The sequence below is a fragment of the Prionailurus bengalensis genome, chromosome E4 (assembly GCF_016509475.1).
Source record: "Prionailurus bengalensis isolate Pbe53 chromosome E4, Fcat_Pben_1.1_paternal_pri, whole genome shotgun sequence".
NCBI lineage: Eukaryota > Metazoa > Chordata > Mammalia > Carnivora > Felidae > Prionailurus > Prionailurus bengalensis.
Genome location: NC_057360.1, coordinates 67,278,517 through 67,306,030, shown reverse-complemented (window position 1 = coordinate 67,306,030; position 27,514 = coordinate 67,278,517). Strand labels below are relative to the sequence as shown.

Below are 27,514 nucleotides of genomic sequence, written 5' to 3'. Positions count from 1 at the left end.
TGTTTCCCAACTGCGTTTCTTTGAAAAGAAATTGAAATCAGGGGCGCCCGGGTGGCGCAGTCGGTTGAGCGTCCGACTTCAGCTCAGGTCACGGTCTCACGGTTCGTGGGTTCGAGCCCCGCGTCGGGCTCTGTGCGGACAGCTCGGAGCCTGGAGCCTGCTTCGGATTCTGTGTCTCCCTCTCTCTCTGCTCCTGTCCCGCTCGCATTCTGTCTCTCTCTCAAAAATGAATAAACAGTAAAAAATATGCTTTTTAAAAAAGAAGTTGAAATTATTTTTTCATTCGTGTACAATGGTTATTTGCATTTCTCCTGGTGCGAATAAGGTTTCTATCCTTTGCTCATTTTTTTGTTGGGAAGATTATCTTTTTCATATTGGTTCTTAAGATTAGGGGAGAAAGCCCTCTTGACTTTATCTATAGGTATTAAACCATATTTTTGCAAATATTTTATAAAGGATGTTTATCATATAGAAATACTTAAAAATGGGGGCGCCTGGGTGGCGCAGTCGGTTAAGCGTCCGACTTCAGCCAGGTCACGATCTCGCGGTCCGTGAGTTCGAGCCCCACATCGGGCTCTGGGCTGATGGCTCGGAGCCTGGAGCCTGTTTCCGATTCTGTGTCTCCCTCTCTCTCTCTGCCCCTCCCCGTTCATGCTCTGTCTCTCTCTGTCCCAGAAAGAAAAAAAAAAAAAGAAATACTTAAAAATGGCTAAGTGTATATGTAACACCTCATTTCATAATTGTCTCTGGGTATTTGAATTTGTTCTCACTTCTGTGATTATAAATAATGGGGCAGAGAATACCTTTTAAGGATTCCAGGTAATTTCTTACGGTGGAGTTTGGGTGGTTCCCCTGCTGACTAGGCCGACTTTAAAGTCATGACCACACATCCCTAGCGTGGCCCCCTGCCCCTCCTGTCCCTAGCCCCGTCTCTCCCTTTCTCCAGATGACCACATCACACCTCCTCCTGTCTCTGCAGATTGCCCTCCTCACGCTCAGCTGCCGACCCGTTTCTGGCTTCATTCCAGAGACACTGATGTCGCTGGCGTCCATGGGCCCTGCACGTGGCTGGCCCACTGGTCCCTGCTCCGTCCTCACCTTCCTTGACCTTGCTGGTCACGGACGATGACTCTGGTCCCTCTCAGCCCACACTACTGGGTCTTCCTCTTCTCCCCCACCTCTGACAGACCGAGTGCCCGGACCCGACCCCTCTCTGTCTACACTGGGGCCTGGAGACATCTCCTCCAGGCTCACGGCCTTCGACACCATCCACACACTGCTGACTCCCAGGTTGACACCATCAACTCATTCCTTTGCCCTGAACCCCAAACCTGATGCTTGTCCAAGCTGCCATGTCCGGAGCGGACAGCCTGACTGCCACCCACCCCCGACCTGCTCTGCCTGTCGTCTTCCCCGGGGCACCTGCTGACCGTCCTTCTCCCCAGCTGCTCAGGCTGGAGTCCACCCGTGACTCCTCAAGCCCTCTCGAGCCCCACACTCAGTCCATCGGCACGTTCCGTCACCTCCGTCTTTAGTGTGGATCTGGAATCCAGTTCATTCTACGCACCCCCCCCCCCCGCCTCCGCCTCTAGTCGGGACTGTGGCAGTCCCTCCTGGCTGGTCTCCTGCCCCCGCCCCCCACGCGTTGCTCTCCACACAGGGGCAGAGTGACCCTTTATTGCTCCGGCCACTCCTCTGCTCAAAACTCTCCAGAGCCTTCCCAAAGCAGTGAGAGGCCAGACAGCAGGCACGAACGCCGTGTGAAGCCCTGCGTGACAACCTGGGGGACAGCGCGTCCTTCACCAGCCCCTCAGGCCGCACTGACCGCCTTGGTGTTCCTGGAACCCCCCAAGTGCCTGCCCGCCTTGAGTGCTTCCCCAGCCTGGACCACTTTTCCCATCAAATACTGCGCGCCTGTCCCTGCACTTAGCACCACCGGACATATCTCATTTCTGTATCTCCTCATGTTCCGTCCTCCACCCCGGACAGGCGTTTTCATGTTTTATTCACGCTGACCCCCCCAGCACCTAGCGCAGGGCCTGACCCCAGAGCAGGTACTTGGTCAGTACCCGTAAGTGCAGGAATGGGACCGCTCAGTGTGAGCACTTCCTGCAGAGCCACTGCTGGGCGGGCAGGGGTGGGTTGGGGGCTAGTCCTCGCTTTGGGTGAAGCACCCCGAAGCCAGCAAGGAGACAGGGTCGGCCACAAAGTCACCCAGCTTGCTGGTGGTGGGGCGCGGGGCTCCTGACTCCCACAAAACACGGTGGCAACTCAGAACACTGTGGGGACGCCAGAGGGCTTTCTGGATGAAGGGGTTCTTTGGGGGGGGGGGCAGGGAAGGACAGGAAGAGTTTTATGGGGGCGGGGGGCCTGGCTGGCTCAGAGGAGCCTGCGACCCTTGATCTCGGGGTCGTGAGTTCGAGCCCCACGTTGGGTGTAGAGATGACTTTCAGAATATTCTATCAGGTAGAAATGGAAGGAAACCCGCTGCAGGTCGCAGACTTAGCATTCCCTGAAGCTGGGGGAAAGGCGGGGCCCAGGAGGACTGGGGCAGCGCCTTCCCACACTCCAGAGACTGAAATTCATGCTGTGGACGCTGGGGGGCCAGGGCTGAAAACTGGCTGCTGTCTCTCCGTCTCCATTTCTGTCTCCCTCTGCTGAACGTTTCTCTGGCTGCCCGGCCCCTCCGTGGCCACAAGTAACCCACCAAGTCATTTGCTTTTTCGCTGTCCCCGCCCTAACAAGCCACAGGCTAGGACCCTGCATCCTCAGCTCCCTCGGAGCCCCTCATCCCACAGCCAGAGGGGCAGACGGGCAAGACTTGGAGGGGGATTGGGAGGGGAGGGTGCCTCCTGTCCCCGGCCCCCTGCAGTGACCTTGAGGTGCTGGCCTCCCCTTCCCCTCCCCCCCCCCGCCCCGCCTCTGGGGCCAGGCCTCAGGCCCTTACAATCCTTGGGCCAGATCTCCGCGCTTAGTACCAGTCCGTGCCAGCTGGCAGCTCTCACCGGAGACTGAGGTGGCACGAATATGGGGGAGGGGGAGGAAGTGGGCAGGGGCCCAAGGGGAATAGGGGCCAGGATCCGAGGGGGTGGCAGTCAGAAGCTGGGTGGCCACCGTGGGGGTCACGTGGGATGAGGGAACGGCTAGACTGAGGAGTTGGAGGGCTTCCGGGCCCTGGAGGGGGTGTCAGCACCCCCCTTCTGGCCCTCCTGCCCCTGACAGGTCTAATCCTCTCCCTGCCACCCACTTTCCTCTACACCCACCCCCTGAAGCTGTCCCTAGCTAATTCGTCTTGGTTCCTTTAAGAGCTGCCTGGGAACTGGGGCACTGGAGGGGGCTGGCGGGGGGGCCCCTACCCCCTCCCCCTGCCAAGCCCGCCTCTGCTCCGCCCCCTGCCCTGGCCGGACTCTGCTGGAAGTCTTGGACGCCTGGGTTAGGGTCTCCACTGCTGGGCTGGGGGTAAGGCTGGGAAGTGGTGGGGAAGGGGGACCGTGGTCCCCGGGGGAGGGGGGGGAGGGGGGATGCCAGTTTCCTCATACCCCAGGTGTCTGTGCCAATTTCAGTGGACAACACAGGGGGTCCTTCTGGGTGGTCCTCGGCCTCGGACTGGGGGAAGGGCAGCTCCGGGGGTCTGGAGGGGCAGGGACCACGGGGCAGGGCGCCTGCGGCTCCTCACCCTCCGCTCCCCTGTTTTGTCTTCCTGGGACTCTCCTTTGATCAACTCCATCAGCCACTCGCTGCCCTTCCTGCGATTAAAGACGTGGGGCCCTGACAGGTGGGGAAACTGAGGCCAGGCCAGCCACAGGAAAGGGAGGTGTATGAGCAGGTGCAGGGGAAGTGGAGATCAGGCTGCAGAAAGCCTCTCCCTCCTCCCCCACCCGGAACAAGAAGATACAGGGCACTGGGTGTCCAGCTCGACCCCGGCACATTTCTAGCCGCAGCCACAGCCGCTGCCCGAGACTGGGTCCCTGCTGCCTCCCAGGACGTCTGGGCTCCTTCCTGGAAGCCCTGATTCCATACATCGAGGCTGGGAGAGGCTCCCCGAAGCTCACCCGGGTAACCCTGGATGCGGCCGAAGCTTGCAGGCTCCCTCCACCTTGCTCCCTTGGAGTATTTCAGAGATGTGGCCCTTACAGTTCCGTTCAGAGGCTGCACCCAATTCCCCTGGAAGGAGGGAAGGAGAGGGGAAGGACCCAGGACACTCCCCGGCGGGCGGGAAGTCCTTCTACAGTCTTACCTTCTTCCTTCCTGTTCCACCGCCAGCCCAGTTCCCTCTGGGCCCGGCCACCCGGATTTCCAATCGGTTCTTCCCCTGCTACCACGGCCCCGTCCAGGGGGAGAGGAGCCTGCGGGCGCCCTCCGAAGCCCCGAGGCCTGGGTGCTGGTGGCGGTGGGGGTGGTGACAGAGCTCCGCTCAGAGCCCACTTCTGCTTTTGGCCCAGGCCTTGCCCTCGCCACCCCACTCCAGACGGAAACGCTCACCCGCCACCCCTACCCAGACCTGAAAGGGAACCGGGCTTGGCCTCTGAACCCCTGAGCCTGGGGCTGGTCCCAGCACACTTACTTCCTTCTTAAAAATACTATGACGTCTCGAAATGAGCTGAGCTGCTCCCAGGTAGGCTGGAATCAGAGAGGACAAGCAAGCTGCCCAGGGTCACACCGCAAGTTACAGGCAGCCGTGCCTGGGACCCAGGCCTTCTGCGCCCTGGCCCCGGGCCGTCTGTTGCCCAGTCTCCCCACAGGCCGAGAGAGAGGGGCCAACCCTGAAGGGGCTTTTCCACCTCCTCCTGTTAGCGGTGAGAAAGCTGAGGTCCAGCGGGGACAGGAGGGCGCTCTGCCGAGTAGGTGCTCAGGGTCGGGGCTGGGAGAGGACACAAGCCCAGCTTCAACACTGCCCCCAGAGCCCCTGCTTGCTCCTTCATAGCTGGGGAACAATAATAGCTCAGCCTGTCTCTGTTTTATCCCTATCTGGCCTCGACCTTTGGAAAGTCCCTTCTGAAGTCTGCCCTCATCCTTCCTCTCAGAGCATAAGACTTCTCCTAACAGGTCTCAGGGGGTTGGCCAAAGAAGGCTTCTGTCACAGTGGCTTGGGAAGAAATGGCAGAACCTGAACCCGGAAGCCAGGATAGTGAGGATGGAAGAGGGTCTCTTAGCCCGCTTGACGGAGCCCCTGTCCCTCGGCCTGTTTGCACAGATCTCTGTATGTGCACTCGCCTCCTCCTTGGCAAACTCAGTTTGCACGGGGTCTGGCCAGCTGGCATCCAGTTATGACCCCCTGTCCCCGTGCATATACACAGTTCCCAGGGAAGAGGGAAACCCTGAGAAATTGACCATAAAAGAGAATTGGCCCCACGTGACCCCTGAACCCAGCTAGGGGACATCTACGAGGTGGTGCCTGCCTGACAGGGGGAGAGGGAGCTGAGCAAGGACCCCCAGGGGCTCCCCCCATATCTGGAGTCCCACCTCCCCCACACTGTGGATCCACGAGCAGCAGAAGGTGGGGCGCAGGGGGACACGGGTAGGAGGAGGAAGAATATGGGGAGATTCTAGTCCCTCCCACTTAGAGATGCGGTCGCCATGGTGACTGAGGACCAGTGAGGCGGGATGGGGTTGGGGATGGGGGGCGGGGGTGTGGCACGGACGAAGGCACTGGGAGACAGGAACTGCCTGGCATTCCAGGGGGAGGGAAGCTCGGTGCATCCCCAAGCTCCAGGTAAGGGAGCCGGAGGGCTGAGGGGGGGGGGGGCGGGCCATTGTCTGGTGCTGGCTCTGCCTTGAGAAGGGGGCAGACAGAGGGGTCGGGCCATTGTGTGCGGCACTCAGCTCAGCCTTCCAGCTCAGATCCAGGAGGCCTAGGAGGCCCTGGGGAAAGGGTTGGGGGGTTTGGGCTTGGCGGGTGGTGAGAATGCTGAGAGACAGTGTGGGTGGGAAGAGGTGCGGGGATGCCGGGGGAGTAGAGGCTAAGGAAGCGCCTCACACACAGTAGGCACCTAAATATAAGTTGATTGGATCATAAAAACAGGGCAAGACCGTGCAGGGCAGGTAGGGCTGAGGAAGGCGAGCCAGGAAGCAGATGTACCCCAGGACTGCGCTCTTCTAGGGCTACCCCTGAGGCTGGGAGGGAGAGGGGGTAAGGGGAGCTAGACCTGGTCATTGATGAAGCCCGGAGTGGCTTTTCTCCCAGCTCCTGGAGCCCCTTCCAGTGAGGTATCCATGTTGCCAGGAGCCCCAAAGGGACAGAGTTCCCCAGAGTTCTGTGGGTGAGCACAGGGTAGGGGCAGAGAGGGGTGAGCACAGGGTAGGGTGTGTGTGTGGAGTGAACACAGGGTAGGGATGAAGGGAGGTGAGCATGGTGTAGGGGTGCAGGTGGGAGAGCACAGGGTAGGGGTGGAGGGGTGTGAGCATGGGGTAGGGGTGGAGAGGGGTGAGCATGGGGTAGGGTGCAGGTGGGGTGAGCATAGGGTAGGATGCAGGGCGGATGAGCATAAGGTAGGGGTGCAGGGGAGTGAGCATAGGGTAGGGGTGGAGGGGGATGAGCATGGGGTAGAGTTGGGGGGGATGAGCATAGGGTAGGGGGTGGGGGGTGAGCATAGGGTAGGGGGCAGGGGAGTGAGCATGGAGTAGGGGTGGAGGGGGGATGAGCATAGGGTAGGGATGTAGGGGAGTGAACGTAGGGTAGGGGTGGAGGTGGGTGAGTGCAGGGTAGGAGTGCAGGTGGGGAGAGCACAGAGTAGGGGTGCAGGGAAGTGAGCATGGGGTAGGGGTGGAGAGAGGTGAGCATAGGGTAGGGTTCAGGGGGAGTGAGTACAGGGTAGGGGTACAGGGGGGTGAGCATAGAGTAGGGTGCAGGGGGGTGATTACAGGGTGTGGGTGGAGAGGGGATGAGCATGTGGTAGGGGTGGAGGGGGGATGAGCATGGGGTAGGGGTGCAGGGGGGATGAGGATAGGGTAGGGGCAGGGGGATGAGCATAGGGTAGGGTACAGGGGGGTGAGCACAGGATAGGGGTGCAGGGGGGTGATCATAGGATAGGGAGCAGGGGGATGAGCATAGAGTAGGGTGCAGGGGGGATAAGCATAGGTTGGGGTACAGGGGGATGAGTACAGGGTATGGTGCAGGGGGGTGAGCATGGGGTAAGGGTGGAGGGGGGATTAGCATGGGATAGGGGTGCAAGGGGTGAGCATAGGATAGGATGCAGGGGCGTGAGTATAGGGCAGGGTGCAGGGGGGTTAGTACAGGGTAGGGGTGCAGAAGTGTGAGCATGGGGTAGGGGTAGAGGGAGGATGAGCATGGGTTAGGGGTGCAGGGGGGATGAGCACAGGGTCGGCGGCAGGGGGATGAGCATAGGGTAGGGTGCAGGGGGGTGAGTACGGGGTAGGGGTGCAGGGGAGTGAGCATGGGGTAGGGGTGCAGGGGGGATGAGCATAGGGTAGGGTTCAGGGGGCGTGAGCATAGGGCAGGGGTAGAGGGGGTATGAGAATGGGGTAGGGGTGCAGAGGGGATGAGCATAGGGTAGTGTGCAGGTGGGATAAGCATAGGGTAGGGTGCAGGGGGTGAGTACAGGGTAGGGGTGCAAGGGAGTGAGCAGGGGTAGGGTCAGAGGGGGTGAGTTTAGGGTAGGGGGCAGGGGGGTGAGCATAGGGTAGGGGGCAGGGGGTGAGTACAGAGTAGGAGTGCAGGGGAGTGAGCATGGGGTAGGGTCAGAGGGGTGAGTACAGGGTAGGGGGCAGGGGGGTGAGCATAGGGTAGGGGTAGGGGGGTGAGTACAGAGTAGGGGTGCAGGGGAGTGAGCATGGGGTAGGGTCAGAGGGGTGAGTACAGGGTAGGGGGCAGGGGAGTGAGAATGGGGCAAGGTCTTAGGGGGGTGAGTACATGGTAGGGGGCAGGGGGGTGAGTACAGGGTAGGGGGCAGGGGGTGAGCATGGGGCAAGGTCTTAGGGGAGTGAGTACATGGTAGGGGGCAGGGGGGTGAGTACAGGGTAGGGGGCAGGGGGGTGAGCATAGGGTAGGGGTAGGGGGGTGAGTACAGAGTAGGGGTGCAGGGGAGTGAGCATGGGGTAGGGTCAGAGGGGTGAGTACATGGTAGGGGGCAGGGGGGTGAGTACAGGGTAGGGGTGCAGGGGGGTGAGCATAGGGTAGGGGTAGGGGGGTGAGTACAGAGTAGGGGTGCAGGGGAGTGAGCATGGGGTAGGGTCAGAGGGGTGAGTACATGGTAGGGGGCACGGGGGTGAGTACAGGGTAGGGGTGCAGGGGGGTGACCATAGGGTCCGGGGCAGGGGAGTGAGCATGGGGCATGGTCTTAGGGGGGTGAGTACAGGGTAGGGCGCAGGGGGGTGAGTACAGGGTAGGGTGGAGAATGAGGACGAGGACGATGTCCCATCTCCCCTCCCCCCTCCAACCCCCACAGCTACATCTCTACCAAAGGCCAGAAAGCCTGGCAGGAAGGGGCTACTGTTCGATGTGGTCTAGGGGCCAGAGGGGAGGAGTCCCCAGAAGAGGTGGACCCTCAGCGGGTGACAGGGTGGAACTAGACATTGTTGTTTTGCGGGGGGGGAGGGTCCCCAGGCTGGGGAGAGAGGAGCTGGGGAGCCCCCACATCGGTGCCATGAAATGTCACAGCCCCTAAGGCTGGGCCCTGAACACCTGGCCCCTTCTCGCCACCGTCCCACCTGAACCCTGCAGACCCCAGCCCCCACCAAGACACTTCCCTGCTGGCCTTGGCTTCTTGTGTGGACAATGAGGAAGGTCAGCTGAGGAGCCCTGGCGGCCACGAGCTTGCTTGATGCCGGGGCAGGACCTGCTCCGTCACTTGCGGGCCTGGCTCAGAGAGAAGTCGTGGGGTCCCGCGTTCAGCAGTGATCAGGCACCTTCAGGACGGCAGCAGGAGAGCACTAGGTCACGTGTGGGCCCTTCCGAATGGGGGGCCCCCGTGACTGCCCGGGTCATGTGCCCCTGAAGCCACCCTGGCCGTGGGCTCCCCAGCCGCATGGGGGTGATGGCCGTGTGACTTTGCCTCCGACTCCAGAGCCCCCCACGCAAGAGGGACGGTGGTGGGCAGGGTGTCCTCCCCCCAGCAGGCTCTCCCGCAGAAGCGGATGGCCCTGCTGCGTGTGGGGCTGGTGCTCGTACCTGATGGCCAGAGAGGTCTCTGTCCCCTCCGGAATCGGGAGTCCCTGAGGTACAGTTTCTCAGCCCAGAAGAGCCAGAGCTGGCCACCCCCTCCCTCCGGGGTGTCTTCCCCATCCAAGTGGCTCAGAGCTGAGAAGGGACCACGCTGGGTGGCCAAGGGGTTGGCTTCTGAACGAGGCCCATCTGAGTCTAACTTGGCTTCTCGCTGCGTAACATCACTTTCCTCATCTGCGAAATGGGACTATGGTGGTGCCCATCTGCTAAAACTGTTGGGGAGACCAAGGCCTAATACCGCGAACTACTCGTATTGGCGGGAGGGGCTGGGGAAGGAGAATCCCGGGTCTCTGGGGCAGGAGGAATAGGGCCAGCCCGGGGAACTGAGCACTTCCAGAGGGCAGACGCAGGGCGTCGGGCTGGGAGTTTGGAGCTGGGCTGCCTCCCCCGTCTCCCCCGCAGTCAGAACCCCTCCCTGTGACCCAGATAAGCCAATCTGTTCAAGCAGAGAGGCCAAGGGGCAGAGCAGGCCCCAGATCTGGACTAGGGGTTGGGGAGGCGCAGAAGGCGGAGTCCAGGAGGGATCTTCCCTTCCCTGGATTCTGAGTCTGGGAGACTTTCTCTGAGTGGCGTGGCCCCTGGCTTCTCCCCAGGACTTGGCCACCAGCCTCCACGAAAGTCTGGGAGAGTCTTAGGCTAGTCGCCACGAAACAGTTGTCAGGAGGGCTCCGGCTGGGACCAGCCCCCAGAGAAACTGAGGGAAGATGAGTGGGCCCTGACCGGGAATTCTAGGGAATGACGGGCTGCACCACGACCAGAAGGATGGCAGTGACACGGCAGGAAGACCATCCTGCCTGAGCAATGGCAGTGTGAGAAGGAGCTGGGTCACCAGCTGGAGTCAGGTTAGCCTTGGGATGGCCGTGCTCTTAAACCAGCAGCCAGCCGGCCTGGGGCCGAGTGCGCCGGAAGCTACCCACTTTATAGGTTGTGCGCCCCGGCTGGAGATGCCTCGTTAACCCTGCATTAGGAGGTTCCCCCCGCCCCGGGGCCTCCAGGGAGAGGTGAGCAGACACTGGGGGGTTGGGTGTGAGCTCAGATGGGAAGTTTTCTGGGCTCCCCCTGGCCTGATGCTGCCCCGGGGAGGGATGGACGCCAGGCCGTGGGAGGGAACCAGCCACGGGGGAGAGCCCAACGCAGCCCTCTTAGTCTTTCAAGACTGAGGCCCCCCTGAAGCGGGGGTCCCCAGGGGAGACCACCGCAGGCACTTCTGAGCACACAGCCGTGGAGAGACCCCGCTTTGTGGGTGAGCGAAAAGAGGAACAGAGAGGACAGGGTCACGTCCTATCTGAGAAATCTTGAGCAAGAGAAGAAGCCACTCCCGGGCTGGTTGGACTAGAGGTGGCACGACAGAGGGCAGTGGGGTGGCTGGCATGGCCCAGAAACTTTCTGGATAGACGGAGGGGGGGGGCAGAGGCGTGTCTCCTTTCTTGCCCTCCCAGGGCTCCCCCCCCCACTTCCGCCTGAGCCAGGGATCTGTCACAACTCGACTCCAGAGGTGGAAATTCTGGTTTTCCAGAGCTCTCAGGGCCGGCTCTGGCGCTATGGGTACCTGGCGGGCCGCACTCCCGGCCCAGCCGGGCTGACCTTCCATCCCCTGTCCCCTGCCTCTGGGGCCTAGGAAGCCCCTTCTTCTTTCCCTTGGATGCACCCCTACCCAAGACTCTGGACACCTGGGGTTCTGCACTGTGGCTGGCTCGAGGGTATGTGCCATGAGGTGGGCGGCTGGGGGGTGACGATCCTGGGGACCTTGATGCAGCGACCCAGGGAGTCAGAGAGCAGGGGGAGGGGCAGCCGCAGAGCTGCCTGGTGGCGCGGCCCCTCATTACCTCCCTACAAGGGAGGGCCAGGTAGGCCAGAGTGTCAAAGACCTGCACCCAGCAGGGGAAGGGGAGAGGTCAGCATAGGCAGAATCAGGCCTGCCTGGGTCCTCTGAGGGCAGGGGAGAGGTCGGCCACAGATCTGAAAGTCCCAGCAGAGATGGGTCTGATTAACCTACATTTTGAGTGTAGGAAGCTGCTCCCCAGAAAGTTCCCTGCCTGGGCCCGGGGAAGGGAAAGGTCTGGGCTCTGGGCGACGGGGGAGGGAAGGCAAAGGGTAGACAGCAAGAAGGACTTCCTGAGACTCAGGTGAGAGAGGGCAGAGCAGGGCTGCTGGGGGCCGAAGATCAGAAGGGCAGGCAGGAAGCTGGACTCCGACCCACAGGGGAGCTCGAGGCACCAGGCTGGTGCCCGTGGATGATGGAAGTGAGACTCAGAAGGCACTCTGGAAAGGAAACTGTCCCCTCCCCGGCACCCCCCACCCCCGTACGCACTTCTGCTGCCTGGGGCTCTCCTATTGGCTCCCCGGGGGGGATGTGGTGAGGCCTGCTCACCCAGAGGGTGTCTGGGTGTCTGTTTCCGCAGAGCCATCTGGTGACAGCCTCTGGCTGAGCATGGCCCTCCTAGCCCCGGGCCCGGACCCCTGGAGCCTCCCGGGCCTTTTCCTCTTCTGGCTGTTTCTGCTGCCACGGTTGCTGACCGCGGGGGCCGCCGGGCAGGGGCCCCTACCCAGGGTCATATACCACGCAGGTAAGTGTCCGACGGCCAGGTAGCGCAGGGCGGCAAGCTGAGCCGGAGGGGAGGGGCAGAGGAAGGGGTGGATGAGGAAACTATGTGCCACGGCCGGAAGACTAAGGGGGAAGACCAAGGGAGGAGAGGAAGGGGCCGGGGTGGTTCTCCAGGGCTGGTGGTTTTTCTTTCCCTCCTTACATGTCACTGTCCTCAAGCCGGGCACTTCCAACCCCTAACTGCTTTCACACCCCCACGTGCCCGCAAAGCCACAGCCACGCTAGAAGATCATCCGTGGACCCGGTGGCCCTGCACACACCAGGCCCGCAGCAACCACACAGAGGGTGCTGGACCGTGCCACGTCCAGACGCCAGGAATAAGAGAACTCGGGGTGGCCCGCTGGGATGCAGGCCCTGACGCTCTGCCGCCCACCCTCTCAGCTCCAGGCAGAAGGCTCAGGAAGGGACATGCCAGGAGTTGTAGGCGCAGGGTCTCCTGGGCACGGCTGTGTCTCTGGTATCTGTCTGGGGCAACCTGGTAAAGGACACGCACGCTGGCCGCTGTTGGTGAGGACGCCTCTGTGTCCAGTGCTGGCATCCCCAACATAAGCAACGCTGGTACTCAGCCCGCCCTCCGGGTTCTGCGCGGGAAGCAGATGCGAGGCCCGGAGGTCATGCCGCAGGATGGGGCGTCCAGTAACCGAGGGGTTCACGCAGGTCTGGGGGGAGCCACCCCTTCCAGCACCTTGCCGACTTCTCCTTTTGGCCCTGAGATTCTCACAGCTTCCAAAGGGAACGCTTAGCTAGACAGGACAGGCCTCTAGGGCTGACGTGCAAACACAGCCCTGGGTGGGGGGGGAGCCTGTCCCCTTGCCGATGTACCAGCGGGACAGGAGCATCCCCCCGGCACCACCGCCACCCCGAGGTGACCATGAGGGCCTCACTTGCCTCCCGTGGCCGGCTCGCTGCCCCCACACAGGTGCCAGCCAGGCACGCCCACAGGGGCCTTTGGGGATGAACGTTTCCTCTCTGTTCAGCTGATGACAGTGATTCTAGTGGTAGAAATGTCCTGCGAGAGAAGGGAAGGGGGTTGGGGAGTGTGACCCTACAGCCCACAGCCACCCTGACACACAGTCCTAGCTGTCTGTCTGCCTTCTGCTCCCCCTGCTCCTCCCCCTGCCCCCCACAGCCCCCCACCCCCGCCAGGCCTGGAAGTGTGTCCATTGTGGCTCACTCTATTTGCTGGCCCTTTGTGTGTCTCTTGGGTTCAGGCCACCCTTCCCCAGCCCCGGGCTGTCGTTACCCTGTCTCTGGCTGCCTCTTCTCTCCGCTGTGGGATCAACACAAAACTCCTGCCCTCCCAGCAGGGTGGGTGAAGGGGGGGGGGGCGGCGGCTGCTGGTGGAGTGTAGGTCTGGCTGCCAGGGCCTGGGGGGGGGGGGGGACACTCTGCCAACACTTCCCCTCCCCACCTCAATCTCGGAAGTCAGCTCTGTGCCCAGCCAGCCCTCATCACTCACCCCTTCTCCTCAACTCCCAACAGGGGACGGACGCAGGGTTCTCGGCCTCTTCCACCAGAAGGGCCTCCAGGATTTCGACACTCTGCTTTTGAGTGGTGATGGAGGCACTCTCTACGTGGGGGCTCGGGAGGCCATTCTGGCCTTGAACATCCAGGATCCAGGGACGCCAAAGCTGAAGAACATGGTGAGCAGGCCAGGGGTGAAGGGCATGGGCCGGGGGTGGGGAGGGGGCCGACAGTGCCTCCCCACCCCCGTGCCTGGTCTGCCTACGCATGACCGACTACCCATCCTACCGGGTCGGATGTACCCGGTCTGCAGACCAGAGAAGAGATACCACAGTGGTCTCCCCACTTGCTGGTACCCTGCCTTCTGCTTGAACGATGCTAACTGCTAGAATGGCTGAAATGGAAATCATTGACATACGACAGAAACCCTGACTCCAATGACATCAATAACATGACATCCACCCACCGGTAGAAATCACTGAAGCCTGTGTGTTAAATTACGGTCAGCCTCCTAACGGGAATGGTGTGAGGAAGAGAGGGGGGAGGAAGGAAGGAGGGAGAGAGGGAGCAATTTCTGAGCATCTCCCGGTTGTGCCTCTCAGCGTGTGGCCTTGGGCCACCCGCGCGTATGGGTTGCCGGGTGAAGACGCAGCTTCTCTGAGGTGGCAGCCAGGAACCGACATTTTAAACCATTTCTCCAGGAAACGTGTGGTTTGACAACAGCTGCTCTGTATACCAGGCATTGCCCTAGGGTACTTTGCATATGTTCCTGGTGGGTGCCCTCCAGAAGCCTGTGCAATTGACTGAGATCACTTCCCCACCAAGCGGCCGATTCTGGATTCAAACTCAGGTCTGGTTCTGCAGGCCGTGTTCTACCATAGAGCTGCGTCCCAAGGAACGGCCAGCATCATCAGAGCAGTGGCCGCAGTCACAAGCTGATGTTATCACAGCTCATTAGCATGTCACTGGCCACCATGCCTTCTGGTGATTTCACACCTGGCCCAAGGAGACGGCAGCAGGTCAAAGCTAGAGCCGAAGACCTCACTTTCGTTCGTCTCCCTCCCCACTCCCCACTGCAGATACCCTGGCCGGCCAGTGACCAAAAAAAGAGAGAATGTGCCTTTAAGAAGAAGAGTAATGAGGTAAGCCGAAGTGGGGGTGCAGGGGCTCTGGGCAGAGCCCCCAGACCGCCACCGGAAGACCTCAGGTGGGACAGGCAGCGGAGGATGCTTGTTTCCACTAGGACGCCTGCATCACCCTCTGTGAAAACGTACTGAGACTGTGTCGGTGGTGCCCCGCCCTCTCCCCCCCAGCAAGGGAGGGGCAGCCTGAATTCTCTGTCTCCCCAGACACAGTGCTTCAACTTTATCCGTGTCCTGGTCTCTCTCAACGCCACCCACCTATATACATGTGGCACCTTCGCCTTCAGCCCCGCTTGTACCTTCATCGTGAGTTATTGGGCACCCAGCTCTCGGACCCAAGCATCCCTTCCACACCTACTCCCGGCCCATCCATCCTCTGGAGCTCTGGAAAACTCTGCTCTTCCAGATGCAGGACCCTCGTGAGCTTCCTGGCCCCACCTTCCCTCCATGTTCCTCTCCTTCCCTCAAGCCCTTCATTTCCCAGACATGAGACCCTGGCGTTCTGGTCCCCAGCCTCTCCCCCCCCTTTAGGAACTCCAAGATTCCTACCTGATGCCCATCTCCCAGGACAAAGTTGTGGAGGGGAAAGGCCAAAGCCCCTTCGACCCCGCCCATAAGCACACAGCTGTCTTGGCAGGTAAGTATCAGGTTTCCAGTATCTGCCTTCCCAGGTCACTCTGGGAACTATGGAATCTGACAGTTTTCTGAAAGGCAGGGGATGGAGGGAGGGGAAGCCAGGAGCCTCAGGGCACCAGATCAGAGAGACTCGGGCACCCCAACCGGTCCCCGCTGAAGCTGCCCCAAAGGAGGTGGAGGGAGGTAGATATAGAGAGGTTCACACAGGCAAGAGGGTCCGGGTAGGGTCTTGGGCAGAAGAGAGGCCTGAGGCTCAGCCATTTTTTCTGTGGAGTTTACGAGAAATCACGGCCTGTGCCCTCCCAGACACAGACCATAACAGATTCCCCGCCCTGGTTTCCTGGAAGAGGTGGCCTTTGGCTTTTGAGTTGGACCTTGAAAGATACGTAGATGGGCAACGAAGATGTTCCAGGAAGAGAAGGGTAGGGCCAAGGGGTGGAGGCAGAAAACACAGCCACCTTTGGGGAACCAGGAGTGATTCTACTTGCCAAGTGGTTCTGCTGGGCCTGTGAGGGAGCAGCCAGAGGAAGGCTGGACAAGGCCAGTGCACAGAGGGACACAAGGCATGACTATTCCCTTGAGGCAGTATTCCCTAAGAAGGGGGCTCAGCGGGGTCTGTGAGCTGGGCTCTGGGCACCACAGGAAGGTGTAGAACACAGAAGGGGGCCAGAGACCGATGTGAATGCTGGCCCCAGGCAGAGGCAGGTCTGAAGAGAGCAGGGACCCCCTCCAACCAGGAGGCCTCCCGCCCTCTCCCCGCCCTAGATGGGATGCTCTATTCTGGCACCATGAACAACTTCTTGGGCAGCGAGCCCATCCTGATCCGCACGCTGGGACCCCAGCCTGTCCTCAAGACCGACAATTTCCTCCGCTGGCTGCAGCGTAAGGACCCCAGTCCCCAGCACAGGTCTGGCCCGTCACAGAGCAAGCGCGGAGGCCAGGCCTGAGAACCTGAGACCCGCTGTTCCCCCTTGTGTCCTCCTTGAAGGGGGCCTCCTCCGTGCGAGGCAGTACTGTTGCTGGGGGTGCAGTTCTCAGCCCCGCGAAGCGTCAGTAAACACAAAAGGGACCAGGTGTCCCCCCCCCCCCCCAGGGCCACCCTCGGCCGGCCTCTAGGCATCCAGTCTGCGGACCAGCACTTGGGGGGGTGGGGGCGGGGGTAGTCCCAGCCTTAAGCCTATCTGCCCCGCCCCGCAGCGGACGCCTCCTTCGTGGCAGCTATCCCCTCGACCCACTTCGTCTACTTCTTCTTCGAGGAGACGGCCAGCGAGTTCGAGTTCTTCGAGAAGCTCCACACGTCCCGCGTGGCCAGAGTCTGCAAGGTGTGCGGCCCGGGCGGGAGGCGGTGCTGGCCGCGGGGCAGCCAATGGGGAGATGGCAGAGGCGGGGCCGAGCGCCCAGGACCCAATGGGAGCGGGGCGAGCGCGCGGGAGGCGGGGCGCAGGGCTCGCGCGAAGCGGGGCGGGGCGCCACTGACTCCGCCCACGCGGCCCTAGAACGACGTGGGCGGAGACAAGCTGCTGCAGAAGAAGTGGACCACCTTCCTGAAGGCGCAGCTGCTCTGCGCGCAGCCGGGGCAGCTGCCTTTCAACGTCGTCCGCCACGCGGTGCTGCTGCCCGCCACTGCCTCCGCAGACGCCCGCGTCTACGCCACCTTCAGCTCCCAGTGGTGAGCAGAGCGGCGGGAACGCGGGGGCTGCGCGCGCGGGTCGTGGGGCCGGCGGGTTGGAGCTGTCACTCCGAGCAGCTCACCTAGGAAGGCGTGTGATCGCCACCACGTCCCACGGATCAGACCCACCCCCTTCATGTAGATGGAAAAAGAAAACTCAGGTTCTTACTAGTTTATAGCCTGCCTGGTTCCAAAAAGGATAGGAGACAGCTTACCAAAGGCAAACATTGAGACAAGATACGATAAAAACTGGTAAGGAAACAGGAGTAAAAGAAAAATAAGACAAGGCAGGGACTGGGGCGACGCATTACAGATGTCTGTCATTTATGCAGTGCCAGGTGCTGATCACAATTTAGCTCTGAGCTTCCTAATGGCCAAAGCAAAAAGGGAAACACCATCGGTATCACTAAAGTTAAAATAGTCATTGCTTGGAGGCTGAGAAAAGTCAGTTGATTTGCTGTGATCTGGTCACACGGTGTTTAGGTACTTCCTGACAATGTGTCAGGTACCAAAAATACCTGCTGTAAGCAGAGGCTGGTATCAATGGCATCCAGAACCGAGAACAGGCTGTGAGCCACAATCAGGTTAAAGAGAACAAGAGAAACCTGTTGTCCACAGGCCAGGGCTGAAGGAATACAAATATTCTCATAGTCAGGCTCTGGTTGGTTCCCTGAGGGTCAGGAATCAGTAGGGCCAAAAGGAGCAGGGCTTCATCTGGAGCCTGTTGGGAACTGTTTACACTGCCCCTCCCATGGGTACAGCCCAGCCTGGGCAAGACAGGCAGCAGCCACCCCCACGGCCTGAGCCCCAATCACGTCTCCTTAAGGATAATCACACTTCAGGTCCCAAGACGGTCCACAAGGGACTCCCCCAGCCTTATCACCCCAGCTCGGGGAGACTAGGCATCGGTAGGCCAGCCCCACCCTCCACACCCCTTCCCTCCTGGGCTTTCTGACCAGGGTGGGCCAGGGCTACAGGGGGAGCTTCCTGGTATAGCAGAGAGATAACAGTGTCCCCTCTGGCTGTCCCCAGGCAGATCGGTGGGACCAGGAGCTCTGCCGTCTGTGCCTTCTCTCTCAAGGACTTCAGACGTGTCTTTGAGGGGAAGTACAAGGAGCTGAACAAAGAGACTTCACGCTGGACTACTTACGGGGTTCCCGAGATCAGTCCCCGGCCAGGCAGCGTGAGTACCACCCCCAACACCGAGCGACCGCCCTCCACAGATACACACACACGCTTCCCCCATGTCAAAGGACCCGTCGTGGCGCAGTGAGTGTCCAGTCGTTGGTGCTTCCTGCCCTAACCGGCCCTGTCTGCTCAGATACACACTTGGCCCAGCTGCTCCAACCCCATCCTTCTCACAGAGAAGCACCCCCTCCGCTAAGTGCACACCACTTACCTGAGTACATCACTGAGGAGACAAGGGGGCACGGGCTGTGCCAAGGACTGCCTGGCATCTTCATCTGTGTTTGTTATTCAACTCTTGTTTTTTGATCCGAGTGCTATACGGTCACCATCTAAAGAATCCTGGAGAGCTACACGGTCGGTTATAAAAATCTGCCTTATTCCCTGCCCTACGCTTTTTCCTCTCTAGAGGGACAACCCCCTTCAACTCTCTTAGCCGATACTTTGTGTATTTATCTCCAAATCTCTAACGTACTTTTATTTTCAAATGTTCACTTACTTATTTTGAGAGAGAGTGCGAGCAGGGGAGGGGCAGAGAGAGAGGGAGAGAGAGAATCCCAAGCGGGCTGGGTGCCATCAGCGCAGAGCCCGACGCGGGGGTCCATCCCACGAACCGTGAGGGATCGTGACCTGAGCCGAAATCAAGAGTCAGATGCTTAACCGACTGAGCCCGCCAGGCGCCCCGCCCCGTCTCTAACATACTTTCATTGCCGCCTCTTGCTGCTTCATTTTCAGGCAGGATCTATTGAATTCCCCGTTCTGGATGGTGAGGATTTAACTGTGTTCCTCCCCCTCCCCCCTGCCACCCCACCCCCCCGCCCCCCAGTTGTGTGTGGCCTGCAGCGGCTAGCAAGAACTGTTTTTGTGCAGCTCTTTCCAAATTCGTGGGCACTGACATTACGCTGGTAGCTTGAGGTCAGCCCCGGGGGGAGTATAGGTCACGGCAGTTGGCAAACCCGATGAGTCAGGAGACAGGGATCCCCGACGCCCACACCGGACCTGCTTTGCCAGCACACCACTGCACCCACCCCTCATCTCCCAGGGTAGTTTTGTCACAATTTTGGTTAGATCAATATTTATATCGGACTCTTCTGCACCACTGAGCTACGTAGAAGGCCATGATTACTTTTCCTTTTTACATAATTAAAAATTTTCCCTGGGGTTAGTAATTATCTCCCTCTCACTTTTTTTTTTTTTTTTTTTTTGCTTGCTTTGTTTTCTAAGCTCTTCTCATTAATTCAACCTCAGACTCTTCCTCAATTATCTGCATTTCTTCTGAAGACACAGCCATTAGGCGTTCAAACGGTTTCACGTTCCTGGAAACGGCTCCTATCCACTGCGGCCTGGACCAGCGGCTGGCCGTCCGGGGCCAGGGCACCGCTGCCATCCTGGAGTTTCCCTGCTCATCATTCTGGGCTTTCCCTTTGTATCTGTCCGTGACATTCTCGGGTTTCTTGCAACCTGTGACTTCCTCTTTTTTTTTTTTTCTTTCTTGTTTTACTATCTTATTTCATGAACGTGGCCTCCATAGATTCCTGGAAAGGGATACAGCGGAGGTAAACTTTTTGAGACTGAGTGTCTGAAAATGTCTTTATTCGACTTTCACATTTGGTAGTTTGATGTGTGCAGGTAATTCTAGACTAGAACTAAGCTTCCTGCAAAACTTGGAAGGCTTGCCCTGTTATTACCCAGGGGGTTACTGAGATACCCAGAGCTATTCTGATTCTGAAGTCTCTGAATGTCCTGTTTTTTCCTCACTGGAATCTTGTAGTGCCTTTTCTTGGTCCCCAATTCTGAAATTTCACAGTATTGTGCTTTGACGGGACTCTGTTCATTTATTGTGCTGGACATTCAGCCTGCCCCTTCAGCCTGGGAAGTTGTTCCTGCAGTTTGAAGTTTTCTTGAACTATTTCCCCCTATTTTCTTTTTAATGAACAGACAGTTTTTGAGGCTGCCTGCCACTGTTGTAAGCACTAGGGGATGGATACACCAGTGAAGAGAGCAGACAGGAGTCCCTTCCCTCATGGAGTGGACACGTTCATGTTAGAATGTTTTCTTGCTTCTTTCTGGCCCTCCTGGACTGGTCCTCTCCATTTTTAAATCCTGTCCAGCTTTCCAAGACTTCGGTTTTGCCCTACGTTCTGGGAGAGTGTCTCAATTTTGTCTTCTTATTTTTTTGAAATGTTTCTTTTCAGAGAGAGAGGGAGCACACACGAAGGGGAGGGGCAGAGAGAGAGGGAGAGAGAGAATCCCAAGCAGGCTCTGCACTGTCAGCACAGAGCCTGACGTGGGGCTCGATCTCACAAACTGTGAGATCATGACCTGAGCCGAAATCAAGAGTCAGATGCTCAACTGACTGAGCCACCCAGGCGCCCCCAGGCGTTGTTCTTTTAAGTCTCTTTTAATCTATACATTCCCTTTCCATCTTCTTATTTTCTCTTGCTATTTACTTGTCATGTAGAATTTTTCACTGTCTAGATCTTGGTGACCATGTCTCTCTGTGGTGGAGTTTAAGGAATTCCTGTAAATTCATTGGAGGTTGGGTCTAGAGACTCAGTAACATGAGTGTGATTTGATCCCTTCACCGTGGTCGTGTGTCTTCCTTCAGGACACACGTGGTGTCTGGCTCCCTCTTTGAAGTACAGTCCTCTTTTGTAGCATCATGTTCTTGTTTCGTGGATACACTCTCTTCACTTAGCTCTCTGAAAATGGTAATACTACTTTGCGTGAAGGTCTCTTTTCTCTGAATCATTTAGCTGTGTTGTTCGTTTGTTTTCCATTTGTTTGTTTTGGTCCGGTAGCCCTGGGCTCTTTGCTGTACTTGAGGGTGGGGACCATGCAGCTGTTTGGAAACTGCACCGGTGGATGGGACTTGGCTCCACTGTTGTCCCCTGGAGGTGGCCTGGCTGGGTGGTTTTCTTGGGGACCCTCAATATGAATATCATCAAGTCTTACCTTTGACCTCCAGTCAGTTTTCCGGAGCCCTCTTCTAGCCTTCTGCTCGGAGGGGGACGGCCTGGCTGCTGGTGTTGGGGGAGAGGGGGTGGGGGAGGAGTCTCAGCATGCACTGAGCCTCCCTGCCTTCACCCCTGCTTTCATGGTGTGCCCGTGCCCTCCGCCCAGAGACCCTCTACTTTACCCTCTCCAGAGAGTGAGCCTCCAGACCTGGGCCAGGCCCTGCCAGGGCCAGTCCCCCAGCCACGGGAGCTGCAGGAGACCAGCCTCCGTCCTGGACAGACTTCCAAATACTCTTCTGACTCCGTGCCTCCCTTGCCTCACTTCTGGAGGTGGCTGGGGCCGCTCACTCATGACCTTTAGGAATTCTGCCTTGTAAATCAGACAGCTTTGGCTACCCCAGGGCTGGCTTAAGAAAAGTCCTTTCTTTTTTTCCTGCTATATCTTTTACTGTTTGTTCATTTGCTTTCCAGCTTCCAAACTGTGGCTGCCTTCGCTTCCCCTCCTGTTCTCCCAGTCCCTGTAGCTTTCTGCCTTAACCCACCCCCCACCCCACGTTTTCGGGGGAGGAAGTGAGAATAGATGCGTGTGCTCATTCTGGCATCAGAATGAAACATGGATGTTATTACCTCACTTACAGACAAGGAAATGGGGGCTCATAGCGGGGCGGGGTGGGGAAACCTACCTGAGGACACAGCTTGCAGGGGACAGAGTTGGGCTGGCCCTAACATAGTGCTTTTGGGTGCGGAGGACAAGGATCCTGACTGAGATCAGGACACACAGCGTGCTGGTGTTGGCAGGGCCTCTGGAGAACAGCCGGCCCACCGCGTCCGCCGTCCCCCTCACTTTGTGGGTGAGAAGAAGGAGGCCCCGAATGGAGAAGGGGCTCTGCCAGACTCATGTGGCAAGTTCATGCCACGCCGTGGTGGCAAGCACTTCCTGCTACACCACCCCCTTCTGTCACATCCGTCGTGCAGTCACTGACTCCACAAACACCATCGGGCGCCAGCTGTGTGCCAGTCTTGCGCTGGCTATGCCTGGGGCTCCCGATATGAGTGAGACGTGGTCCCTGCAGCAGGTAGCTGTCACCCTACTTCCTGCCGGGCACCCTGGATGAAGGTGATGAGGAGGAGGAAAGTAATAACCGCTAACACGTACTGAGCACTTCTTCATGTCACGCCTGTTCTAGTTACTTTTCGCGTATTCGTGCATCTCGTGCGCGCAGCAAGCCTGTGATATACGCGGCACTGTGTTCGGAGGCTGGAATTCAAGGCCAGGCAGCTCCAGAGTTTAACCACCTCCTCAGATGAGGACTGCTTGGAGGGAGGGAGGCGCAGCAGGCTTGCAGCTGGGAGGGAGGGAAGAGGCAGTGGTGAGCTCACGGGAAGGAGAGAGCTGACCTGATCTTCCTCCTCCCCGCTTTAGTGCTCCGTGGGCCCCTCCTCTGATAAAGCCTTGACCTTCATGAAGGACCATTTCCTGATGGACGAGCAGGTGGTGGGGACCCCCGTGCTGGTGAAGTCTGGCGTGGAGTACACGAGACTCGCGGTGGAGACAGTCCAGGGCGTCGATGGGCACAGCCACCTGGTCATGTACCTGGGCACCAGTGAGTACAGGGCTCCAGGACCTCCCTCGGCGACCACGTAGGGGCTGCATTTCAGGCTGAGGAGGGAAGCCCTGGAGTTCATTCGCTCATGCTTTCATTCGACAAATGCTTTCTCAATACTGGCTATGTGCCTGGTGCCCTGCTAGGCTCTAAAAATACAGCGGGGTTACCCGTGCCTTCTGAGCTTTAGTGCTGGAGGGGGTGACAAACACAGAGGGCTTTGGGGGCCTTCGCAGGAGCTGTTTCTCTCCTGGAGGAGCCATGGAGAGAGGTGGAGAGCGGGCAGGTGGAGGGCACCTGGGAGCAACCAGGACAGGGCCCCTCCTTAGGAAGTCTGCTGTGAGGGGAAGCAGGGAGGGGACACTGCGGGGGCGGGGGCGGCAGCCTGCATGCTTTTTTTAAAGAAGGAAAGGTCAGTGGGATCCAGGAGAGGGGCAGGTGGTGACGAAAGGGGCAGGCCAGGGGGTCACTGGCAGGTACAGTTGCAGAGAGAGCAGGAAGCCGGAGCCTGGGACACGGGTGGGGGCCAGCACCCGTGCTGGGTTGGTGGTGAATGAATAGAACAGGCAGGATTGGGTGGGTGGCTGGCAGGTTATGGGCAGGCCCCTCCGTGCAGCTGGAGGACGCAGGGTCTTGGGCTGGGGGTGAGGGGTAGAGAAGGTGGGGGGTTTGGAGAGAAAGGGGGTAGATTCAAAAGCCGTTGTGGAAAGGAGGAGAGAGAGCCCGCGGGGAATGTGGAAGATTGCCAGGCGCGTCTATGGAGGGCCGGGCAGGGGTGACCTTGAGCTTCAGTGGAAGAAACCTGCAGGTTCCTTCCTTCTTTTAGGACATGTTTCCAGCCACTGTGTCAGCTATGCCCACCCTGGGTCCCAGCAGAGAGCAGAACGCCCCCAGAGCTCGGTCCGTGTGGAATGCACGGAGACAGCCGATAAACACGGCACATGAGTCACTACTCGGCGTGTTAGGAGATTAGAAAGTGATTCAGCACGAGGGCAGATGAGGAATGCCAGTTAAGGAAATGGCGGTTTTTGAAAGGGTGGTCAGGGTGGACTTCACTGAAGTGCCTCGGAGCAGGGACACTCGGTGGGGCTGAGGGTGGCTGGTGACATGGTTTTCTCCGGAAAGCACTCAGCTGTCCTCGGCCCCAAGTCCGTGGGGAAGGTGGGCTGGGTTCCGGCACAGGAGGGGCAGAGGGGCAGGGGTGTGAGCCACTTACGACGGGACTTACGTGATCTCCGCGGCATCGAAGGCAACAGCCTGACAGACCCGTGTCTGCGCACTTTGCGCTCAGCAGGAACGTTCTGACAGCTGGGAGGCCATCTGGAGTTAGAAGGGTCTGTGGACCCGTGACAGTCTCTGCTCTCTCCCCACAGCCACGGGGTCCCTCCACAAGGCTGTGGGGAGTGGGAACAACAGTGTCCATCTGGTGGAGGAGATCCAGCTGTTCCCTGAACCTGAACCTGTCCGCAACCTGCTGCTGGCCCCCGCACAGGTGGCAAGGGCCCTCCGATGAGGTGGGGGGCTTGGGTGCCGGGTCCTCACTGGGCAGGGTGACCCCGTCACTCTCCCTCTCTTTTGCAGGGTGCAGTGTTTGCGGGCTCCTCAAGGGGCATCTGGCGGGTCCCACGAGCCAACTGTAGCGTCTATGAGAGCTGTGTGGACTGTGTCCTTGCCCGGGACCCCCACTGTGCCTGGGATCCAGAGTCCCGGAGCTGCCGCCTCCTGCCCACCCCCATCCCGTGAGTGCCGGACCCGGATGGCAGCGAGGCTGGCCCGCCAGGACCTTCTTCCCCATCATGCGGGGTTCTTCCTCTCTCCAGGGGCTCCTCCCTCCAACAGCGTCCCTCCTGGGGAGGGGTCACAGCAAGCCGTCCTGGGTTCACCTCCCCTCTTCCTCCTCGTCTTCCCACTTTGGTCTGTTTCAAGGGATGAGTGTATTCTCCCCGCCTTCTCAGGAAGTCCTGGAGGCAGGACATGGAGCAAGGGAACCCACGGTTCGCCTGTGCCACTGGCCCCGTGGGCAGAAGCCGCCAGCCTCAGAGCCGCCCCGAAATCAGTGAGTGCGAAACCAGGGGGTGGGGGGCGGGGAGGCTCAGGGACTTCTGGGCAGGGATGGGCCTTTCTGCCTCAGTCTCTTCCCCCAGCACCTGCCCGGCTGGAGACCTGAACGCCCAGATTTGGGACGGATTTGGGTCCTGGCTTAGGGAGGAAGGTTAGGAGCTCTAAGCTGGGATTCAGGATTGAGGCCGCAGTCTGTTTTTGGTGCAGAGCTGGAGTCAGATGGACTGAGGTCAGTTTGGGGTCCAGACTGGAGATAGGGGAGGGGTCAGAGTCGAGTTGGGGAGTCGAAATGGAAGCCGGAGAGGGGAGTCAGGGTCCAAATGTTGGCACAGCTTTCCTGCCCTCCTCTCCCCTCTCTGAACCGCTCACCCTTCACCTCCAGTTAAAGAAGTCCTGTCTGTCCCCAACTCCATCGTGGAGCTCCCCTGCCCCCGCCTGTCAGCCCTGGCGTCTTACCGCTGGAGTCACGGCAAAGCGGCGGTCCCAGAGGCCTCTGCGGCGGTCTACAACGGCTCCCTGCTGCTGCTGCTGCAGGACGGGGTGGGGGGCCTGTACCAGTGCTGGGCCACGGAGAACGACTTTTCCTACCCTGTGGTCTCCTACTGGGTGCACAGCCAGGATCAGCCCCTGGCCCTGGACCCCGAACTGGCGGGCATCCCCCGGGAACGTGTGGAGGCCCCGTTGACCAGGGTCGGGGGCGGGGCCGCCCTGGCCGCCCAGCGGTCCTACTGGCCTCACTTCCTCACGGTCACTGTGCTCCTGGCCCTCGTGCTTTCTGGAGCCCTCCTCCTTCTCCTTGCCTCCCCGCTGGGGGCGCTCCGAGCCCGGGGCAAGGTGCGGGGCTGTGAGACCCTGCCTCCTGGGGAGAAGGCCCCCCTGAGCAGAAAGCAGCACCTCCAACCTCCCAAGGACCACACGACCTCGGCCGGCGAGGTGGACGCGGACAACAACCATCTGGGCTCCGAGGTGGCTTAAACTCTGGGCACAGACCGGGGCTGTAGGGTGGGCAGGGCGCCTGGCCATGCCGGCTGTGGGGACCTGGGACTTGGTGGGGGAGTACCACGAAAGACCACCTTTTCCTGCCACTGTGTGCCACCAGGAGCCCTCAGCGGGGCTGGACACAGCGGCCTGACCCCCTGTGGGCCTTCCTTCCACCACGCACACAGGCTCTACAGCTTGGCTGTTCCAGAACCCTCCGGCAGGGGGGGGGGGGGGCGGTTCCAGGACCCTGTGGTAATAAACACCAACATACAAACGGGACAGCACGCCAGTACCCCTGGCGACCCCACTCTGGTCGCAGCCACCACCTCACCTCAGACGCCAGCGCCCCCCTCCCGGGGATCTGCAGGGAGATGCGCCCTCCCCCTCCCTTGTCAACCATGCACCGCTGACTCCCGGGAAGTCTTTCCGGAAGTCTGACCACCTTCCTTCTTGCTTCGGTTGGGGAGACTGTGATCCCTGCTGGCCTGGCTGGAGTAACAGGGGTCATCTGAGCCTTGTTCACTCCTTTGCTGTGGCTGACCCCTTGATCTTTGTCCTCTCCTCTCCTTTATTTTGGGATTCAGAAAACGGCTTGTCACAGACAGTTTATTTTTTATTAAAAAGACAAAGCTTATGAGTGGTGCTTTTGTCCGAGCGGCATGCCGTAGCCGAGGACCCTGGGGGTGGGGCGAGCAGGCAGTCCCACGACGTCAGCAGGGAGGGTTTGTGGGGTGACTGGTCTCTTCTGCGCTGCCGGCTCCCCACCCGGGACCTGCCCCCCAGCCCTCTCCTCTGCTCAGGCGCTGCAGGAGAGTGGCTCAAACCCCGCTGTCAGGCCAGCGCAGCTGGGGGCGCGGCAGCCTCAGCCGGGACCCACCCACCGGGCCGTGCCTCACCTGTCGCTGACCCCCGCCGCTCCTGATCCCCGCAGCTACTGTTCCCTGCTGTCCCAGCTTCCCGTGACGCCGATTCGGCACCCCTTCCCCACGGCCCCAGTTGGTGTCAACTCTCGTGGACTGGATTTATGGAGAGACTGTACAGCCACCCCATCCCCTCCCAAATCTGACACGCGGCGCTCTGTCCACACCCCCGTGCCACCTCCCTCGGGCTAACCAAGCCCCTTCCCTCTGTCTGCCAAGACCCCCGGCATTGCCCTCTCACTCCACGACCCCTGCCTTCCGTCTCCCCCACTCCCCACCCAGGTGTGCTAGGTGTTCTCTGCGGGAACCAAACACATGAGAACGCTGCTCCCCCCCCACCCTCCCCACCAAACGCCAGAGAGGGGCCTTTCTGGCTGCCCCCCGCGCCCCCCCCGCCCCAGGGAGGCCCTCGCCCTCTCCGATGCCCTGTGGTCTGGCTCTCTCCGCACAAATGACTCTCTGAGACTACCTCTGTGTCACCTTCACACCTGGCCACCCTTTTCCCATAACTCTCTTCCCTTATGGTTTACCGTTTTTATTTACGTATTTATTTTTAATCGTGGTACAAAGCAAATACCTCTTAACCACTTTAAAGCTCAGTAGCGTCAACGATATTCATGTTGCTGTGTAACAACATCTCTAGGGCGTTTTCGTCTTGCAGCCCCCTTCCCTGCAGCCCTGGCAGCCACCGTTCCACTCGCTACGAGTCTGACCACTTCAGGGGCTTCAGGGGGAATTGTACAGCGTCTGGCCTTCCGCGACTGGCTTTTTCCACTCACCATAGTATCCTCCAAGGTCACCGTGGCGTAGCCCGGGCCCAGGATGCGTTCCCTCCTCTCTGGGGGCTGACGCGTGCTCCGCCCGGGGCGCTGGCCTCAGTGTCCTCACCTGCTCATCTGTGGGCGGACGCCCGGTTGGCTGCACCTCTTGGCTGTTGTGAACTCGATGCACAAGGGTCCCCTCCAGATCCCGCCTGCCGTGTCTTCGTTGCTGGCCTTACGTGGCTTCTCTAGGGGTTTCTCTCTCCCCTGCTGACTCCTCTTCCTCCGCCCCCCAGTGCACTCTTACCCCGGGCCTGGCTTCCACTCTTCCAAGGACCCGCTAGCCTT

The 27,514-nt window shown here is 59.7% G+C and overlaps 1 protein-coding gene and 1 long non-coding RNA gene across 7 annotated transcripts; one reads left to right on the top strand and one right to left on the bottom strand.

Annotated features, from left to right (window-relative positions):
- Positions 1-174: 174 nt before the first annotated feature.
- Positions 175-5,598, bottom strand: LOC122475778. 2 transcript variants are annotated; one of them, XR_006295305.1, is made up of 3 exons: positions 4,565-5,596; positions 4,238-4,381; positions 175-219 (listed from the first exon to the last, which is right to left on the bottom strand). It is a non-coding gene; the product is annotated as an uncharacterized LOC122475778 (long non-coding RNA). The 2 variants fall into 2 exon arrangements; XR_006295306.1 differs by lacking the exon at positions 175-219 and adding an exon at positions 628-666 and having other exon boundaries at positions 4,565-5,598.
- On the top strand, positions 3,362-26,119 carry SEMA4A (semaphorin 4A). Of its 5 annotated transcripts, none has more exons than XM_043567872.1 (15): positions 3,362-3,459; positions 11,584-11,748; positions 13,269-13,429; positions 14,330-14,392; positions 14,600-14,698; positions 14,924-15,029; positions 15,794-15,910; positions 16,226-16,350; positions 16,525-16,697; positions 17,730-17,880; positions 22,263-22,443; positions 23,817-23,935; positions 24,025-24,182; positions 24,399-24,499; positions 24,887-26,119. In XM_043567872.1, the coding sequence occupies exons 2-15, from the start codon at positions 11,613-11,615 to the stop codon at positions 25,477-25,479; spliced, it is 2,283 nt and encodes a 760-aa protein (XP_043423807.1). In that variant the 5' UTR covers positions 3,362-3,459; positions 11,584-11,612; the 3' UTR covers positions 25,480-26,119. The 5 variants fall into 5 exon arrangements, with proteins under 5 accessions (XP_043423807.1, XP_043423805.1, XP_043423806.1 ...); XM_043567870.1 differs by lacking the exon at positions 3,362-3,459 and adding an exon at positions 5,648-5,713; XM_043567871.1 differs by lacking the exon at positions 3,362-3,459 and adding an exon at positions 10,652-10,881.
- The last annotated feature ends 1,395 nt before the right edge of the window (positions 26,120-27,514 follow it).

Excerpts from the sequence above, each read along its gene's own strand:
- SEMA4A (XM_043567871.1), top strand. The coding sequence starts at position 10,824 with ATGCACCCCTACCCAAGACTCTGGACACCTGGGGTTCTGCACTGTGGC. Across the intron at positions 22,444-23,816 it reads GGTCATGTACCTGGGCACCA|CCACGGGGTCCCTCCACAAG; the intron begins GTGAGTACAGGG and ends CTCTCCCCACAG. Across the intron at positions 24,500-24,886 it reads TCAGAGCCGCCCCGAAATCA|TTAAAGAAGTCCTGTCTGTC; the intron begins GTGAGTGCGAAA and ends CTTCACCTCCAG.